The sequence below is a fragment of the Chrysochloris asiatica genome, unplaced genomic scaffold (assembly GCF_000296735.1).
Source record: "Chrysochloris asiatica unplaced genomic scaffold, ChrAsi1.0 scaffold00160, whole genome shotgun sequence".
Classification (NCBI taxonomy): Eukaryota; Metazoa; Chordata; class Mammalia; order Afrosoricida; family Chrysochloridae; genus Chrysochloris; species Chrysochloris asiatica.
In genome coordinates this window covers 5,475,693-5,482,250 of record NW_006408678.1, presented here as the reverse complement: position 1 = coordinate 5,482,250, position 6,558 = coordinate 5,475,693, and the positions used below count along the sequence as shown (strand labels likewise).

The 6,558-nt window shown below is 40.9% G+C and overlaps 1 protein-coding gene across 1 annotated transcript in view; it reads right to left on the bottom strand.

Moving 5' to 3' along the window:
- The window catches only part of GNPTAB (N-acetylglucosamine-1-phosphate transferase, alpha and beta subunits), a 172,432-nt gene that overhangs the window by 2,090 nt on the left and 163,784 nt on the right, over nt 1–6,558 (bottom strand). The window contains exons 19-20 of the mRNA XM_006871094.1: nt 4,758–4,925; nt 1,454–1,544 (exon numbers count right to left, since the gene is read on the bottom strand). Coding sequence (XP_006871156.1) covers nt 1,454–1,544; nt 4,758–4,925 — 259 coding nt within the window. The remainder of the gene's footprint in view (nt 1–1,453; nt 1,545–4,757; nt 4,926–6,558) is intronic.

The following is a 6,558-nucleotide window of genomic DNA, read 5'->3' as shown; positions in this document are numbered from 1 at the left end:
TCAGGTGCACCTTAGTCCTCAAGCTGACATCTTTGCTCTTGAACGCTCTAAAAAGGTCTTGTGCAGCAGATTTGCCTAATGCAATACATTGTTTGATTTCTTGACTGCTGCTTCCATGAGTGTTGATAGTTGATCCAAGAAGAATAAAGTCCTTGACAACTTCAATCTTTTCTCCGTTGATACGAATGTTGTTTATTGGTCCAGTGGTGAGGATTTTTGTTTTCTTTACATTAAGATGCAATCCATACTGAAGGCTGTTATTTGTGATCTTCATCCGTAAATATTTTAAGTCGTCTTCACTTTCAGCAAGCAAGGTTGTATCATCTGCATATCGCAGGTTGTTAATGAATCTTCCTCCAATCCTGATGCCACGATTTTCTTCATATAACCCAGCTTCTCAGATGATTTGCTCAGCATACAAGTTGAATAAGTATGGTGAAAGACTACAACCCTGTTGTACACCTTTCTTAAATTTAAACCATTCAGTGTTCCAATGTTCTTATTTCTGAGAGTTTTACAGACCAGAGACACTGGCAAAAAATATCACAAACAAGTCTTATATTCCCTGGGAAGTAAGTAGCTGAAGGCTAAATTGCAGTCCTGCTTGCCTGCCCACTGCCATTTCTTGACTTCCCTTCCATCTGCAACAGAAAGCCCATACTCTGTTTCCCCTAAAGCTCTCAGGTCTCCTTGTCCTGGGAATAAGCTGTATGACTCCTCCAAGTCACAGTCAGAAAAGCCCCACTCAATGAGTATCCTGGATGGGGGCCCCGAAGAAGCTTGCTTGCCCTGCAAAAGTCAGGTCAGCCAAAGGGTTCCCCTCTATCTCCAATCCTTTTTCCTTCAAAGCATTTCATTGAGGGATTCTCTTTTCTCTTTTTATCCCACAAATCTTCTACCAATTCGAGTCTTCTCTCTGTTTCTGGTCCCTCACCTCAAGACTGTATATGAGTGTTTTCCCATGGGGGAATGAGGGAGAAAGGAGAGGGCTGAGAGGCAAGAGGAGGAGGGAACATTCTCAGAAATTCAAAGGAAAGGCTAAGCAGGAGACTACTCGTGTGTATCACATACAATGTCTGCAGAACAGTGTCAGGGTTGCAAACCAGATGTGGTCACTTTTGGAAGACTGAAGACCATAACAATTTAGATTCAGATGAAGACTCTAAGCAGGTTCTTGGGAGAAAATTCTCACAACTCTTTAGCCTTAGCCTGAGGTCTGCAAGCTGATCTATTGAGTTCCAGGTAAAATAACAGCTGGTATGAGATATTAGAAGACAAATGAGTAACAGGCCGTCAGGATTGCTTCTTGAATATTGACATAGTTCAGATATAATATCATGGGGAAATTTAAAAATTTTTGGTTGTAAACTTATACCATTTTCTAAAATAATCAAATGGTAATGTATCCAGAAATACTGCCTAATACTCACTTATATTTTTGAAAAAAACTTACCTGTTCAGCAAAAAAAGAGAATACAGTAAATATAATCAATGTTGCTAGTACGCAATGGGTCCAAAACTTCAGTTTATCCCGATACGCCCTCCTGTTGGGAGAGAAATGAACATGGACCTCTGTCTAAAATTTCACTTCATCAGTGATAGGCACTCACATCCTATTTTTGCAAAAAAAAAAAAAAAATATTGCAAAAAAACACACAGAAATCCTGATTGGAAGCAACCCTAAAACATTAACATAATATGTATACATTCCCACCATGATCTTAAATTTTTCATTCTACCACAATAAATTTCATACTTTCATTATCGAATGTTACCATTCAGTAATGGAAAAGGGAAAACAACAGCCTTTAAGAAAAGCTACTCTTTCATTCATGTTTATTTAACCCCTCACATTTATATCTTCATGTATTCAAGGAGCACTGACTGGTAACACAGTGGGCTATGAGTTGGGCTGCTAACGGCAAGGTTGGCAGTTAGTATCCACCAGCTCACGGCAGGAGAAAGATGAGGCTCTCTGCTCCCATTAAAATCCACAGCCTTGGAAACCCTGTACAGGGTCACTATGAGAAAGAACCGACTCAGCTGCACACACTCACCACCAACTCAAACAACACTGTGGCTACCGAGAGAAGGTCTCTGCCCTAACATTGTTTACAAACCTGGGGAGTCACTGACATGAGGACAACACGCATCCCACAAGATGGACAGAAGTACATTTTACAAAAAGGCAAGTCTTGTGGGAAAATGTATTGAAACCAAGAAGGCACCAGATGCTGACAATTCCTTCAGGCCTTGAAGTGACGACGCAAAGCCCCTGAATGAGGAAAGGAATGAGGAACAAGAGAGAGTTAGAGTCACCAGGTGAGACAAGTCCAGCACCTGAGTCGCAGGTGAGTGCTAAACCATGATAGTGGGAGAGTGTGAATTGTAACTGTTCTAGAAAAGCATGTGGTAGGGTTTGGACTTAAAAATCTAATAGAGAAAGGGGTAAGATGGCAGGGGTCGGGAAGACACAATCAGGTAAAAATGGTGACTGTTTGAAGGATGGCTGGAGAAGTGAATCCAGTTAGTTTAAGTACAGACAACGAATGAGGGCTTGAACTCGGGCATTCAGAGTGAAAACAAACAAGTCGAACCCATTGGATTTGGAGACTACAGGGTACTGGGGTTTAAGAGAGCCAGTGCAGCACAGTTTGCTATGGATCCCTCGACCTGAAATCAAATGTTTAAAATCACATGTATACTTTCCCATACACTGTTCTTCCTCTTGTATTTCCTAACTGTTAACAAGATCACAACCAGCTTTGTACGTCTACAGCATCATTCAGAACCTAAGTGCAATGTTAAAGAGCTACTGAGAAGCAGACCATAGCCCAATTAATGTGATGTGCCAGCAACCAGAGAACGCTTTAATAGCTGGAGGTGAACTGAGCTTCCCTCAGCCACCCCATCCCCTAGGCACCTACCATGTGCTAGGGGACACTGTGGACTCAGGTAAGATAGTCTTTGCCCCCGAACAGGGCCCACAGCCTTCCAAGATAAGCACAACCAGATATACTACCATAGAGTGCAGTAAGTAGGGAAGGAACAGGGTCTGGTGGGAACAGGAAGACAGTCAATTCCAGAAAACCAGGAAAAGACAACAGGGGACTCAAAACTGCAGAAGAGAAAAAGGAAAGTTTCTAGAAAGCAGGATGGGATTGGTGGGTCAGCAGTGGGGCAGGACTGTCTGGGAACATATTTCAATTGACCTAGAACAGAAATAGTCAAGGACATTGACTGAGGAATAGAGAGAAAGCAGTAGATGGTCTTGAGAGATTTAAAAGGGGAAACTGGCCAGTCTTGGCAAAAAGAACTTGTTGCCTTGGACTTGGGTAAATTAGCATGCACATTGCAGATAACAATTATCTTTTAATTTTTATAAGAAGTTATTGCTGAAACCTGAACATCCTATACCTGATTCGTTGCTTTGTACAATATAGAAATCAAAGCCCTCTCAAACTACTCCTATGTAATTAGACCCTTAAAGTGAAACATAATCACAAATGGTATTTGGGGGAGATAATACTTGAGACCACCTGAAGATGATTTTCCTCTATGCTGAAGGAAAGTAAAAGTGTTGAGAAGCCATTCCTTGCTATTTCTGAAAGACAACTGGTCTCCATACACAACTCTATGAGACATTTCTATTCAACACTTGGCCTGATGCCGGTCCTTAGCTCACTAGCTATAGAAGTCCCCAGGTAGTTATAAAGCCTAAACTGACAATCTGGTTGTCAAGTCTCTGAACGCAATGGTTCCCAGTTCATCTCCAGGCTTATCACCCACTATTTATATACAGGACTTTCCCAACTGAGGCAGGCCAGCCCCTAAAACCCTCTGATCATTCATTCTACCTCCAAATCTTTGCTCAATGTTCCCTTCTTATCATTTTCTGAAGTTCCTTCTTTAGAATACAGCTTTAATTCCACTCTGCCAGATGCCAAAGGCTAATGTGTTGCTCCAACAATCAAAGACTCCTGTAACATCTGGAGGTGAACTGAGCTTCCCTCAGCCACCCATCCACTAAGCACTTACTACCTTGCTTACCAGCTCAGCACATACTGACCTCTCCTACCTCTCATTTTGTATACAACATGCTCTTATGAACTGGTGTTCCTCTTCACCTATACAGTGTTCAACAAACAGTTGAATAAATGATTAAAGTTCCCATTAATGATTCTCTTGGATCATGGTGTCAGGGAAAAGAATAAAGTTCCCATTAAGCTGAAAGAAAGGAGCTGTGGCTGCTAACTGAAAGGTCAGTGGTTCAAACCTATGAGCCGTTCCATAGGAGAAAGAAACCCATAAAGGTAATCAGTCTTATACACCTGGTGGAACAATTCTACTTGTTATATAGGGTCGCTATGACTTGGCATCAACTCAATAGCAACAGGTTTTTGAAGGAGCACTGGTGGGACACAGCTGAAGAGTTAGAGGTTTAAACCCACTAGTTGCTCCACAGAAGAAATATGTGGCAGTCTGCTTCCGTGAAGAGTACAGCCTTGGAAGCCCTCTGGGCAAGTTCAAGTCTGTCTTACAGGCTTGCTAGGACTCAGAACTGACTTGATGGCAATGGTATAAACTAAAAGATTCCCAATTAAATGTATTTTCAAATTCCTTAAAATGTTAATAAGTATCTTTCACATATTAAGCTCAATAAAAAATGTAGTTTTGCAAAGAAATTGCACAGCAAATAATACACTAATGGTATTTCACCAATCTGCAATATCACCATATGAAACATGAGAACTTACCATTCTTGTAGCTCATGCATATGAAGAAATCGGTTCCGATACTCTCTTGGCAGCTCAAATTGGGATGGGATGGGGAACATGGATTCATAAAAGTCCCTGAGAACAGCCTTCACTGTCTGCGCATCTTTATGATTGTGGTCAATATTGTCATTCAGGCAAACAAATTTCCTGAAGAAAGAGAGTTGGGTTACTGGTGATTGCATGGATAACTGTGACCTAACACAGCAGAGACTGTGGGTTCCAATTACATGGTATAGGACTCTGTGCCCTACGTGGGTGCATTTACTGATTGATATGAGTCTTTGGAGGAGTAATGTTCTGTAAGATTGTTCTGTAGCTATTCCTTACCTGTAACCAAGAACTGTGGTAGATAATCTTGAAAGTGTTTTCCAGCTAGATGAGAAAATTAATTTAATGATTTTTATTTAGTGTATCCCTAATTGAGTATTCAATTGATGTAGTTAACTGACTGGAACATAATAGCAGCTAATGGAAAACTTAAGCCTCTAAAATGCAATTCTATGAACTGATATACAAAATTGTCCTGTAGAGAAGTATGTTAGCGTTATAGACTCTATTAGTTTGATGACTTCAGTCAAGTGAAAGATGTTGTTGTTAAGTACCGTGGAGGCAGTTCTGACTCATAGTGACCCTGCACAGGGTTTCCAAGGCTGTAAATCTTTATGGGAGCAGAACGCCTCATCTTTCTCCTGCGGAACCGCTGGTAGTTTCGAACTTCTGACCTTGCGGTTTGCAGCCCGATTCGTAACCACTACTGCGTTCTGACAAAAATGACCATGGTTTGTGCTTCTGTAGCTGTTTCAAGTTCCTTCAAGGCAAATGTCATGAAACTGAGAGTCCATTAAAATGGTAGGCTGGTCTGACAACACTATTGAAGCAGATGTGCCAAATTTTTTTATCTGGTAAATCTTTTATATCCAACTACTAACTTACAGGAACTACAGCAGACAGAGGAACATGCTAACAACTAGCACACAATTAATGAAATCCAAAGTATAGGAAAGCTACATAACATGCTATTGGATTTCTTCACAAACACACACAAAGATTATTTAGGTAGGAAACAAAATGAAATAGGGACGCTTGTAAACTTAATTGCAATTAGTAGACTTTATTGGGTACCAATTAAAGCCAACAAATTTAAAAACAGAAAACATATAAATACTTCTAAGACACTGAGGAAATGTGCACATGGACCAAAGAGTTGATTATATTAAGGAATTATTCATTTGTTTGAAGTAAAGTTGGTGTTGTGGTTATGTTTTAAAGGAGTCTTATGCTTTAGAGCTAAACATGCCAGGGCTTTCTCCCATCGAGCCACTGGGTGGGTTCAAGCTGACAACTTTTCAGTTAGCCCCCAAGTTTATTTTTTGGAAGACTTGTACGAAAATAATTAGATGTTAAGTGTGTGGATAGCTGCAGCTTGTTTTTAAATGGTTCCGCCAAAACAACCAAAAGAAGCACACACAGAGAGAGAAAAAAAGCAAATACGACAAAATGTTGGCCATCAGAAAAAGTGGAAACAAAAGTATATGAGTGAGACAAAGGGTTTATGTTCAAGCTGACTGCTGAGTGCCCAGCACACATCTACTGCACGCCCCAGTACTGCTTTCCTAAGAGAACGTCCATTTTGTTCAGTACTCACCTGCCCCGGGTTTCTGACTCAGGGAAGGTAATCCCCACTCCAACCTCATCACCAACCCCTGACTAGTCTAAGTGATCTCTCCCCTTCCCAGTGTCTGTCTGCTGGGTCTCTTTCTGCCTGGGAATAAAGCTATGT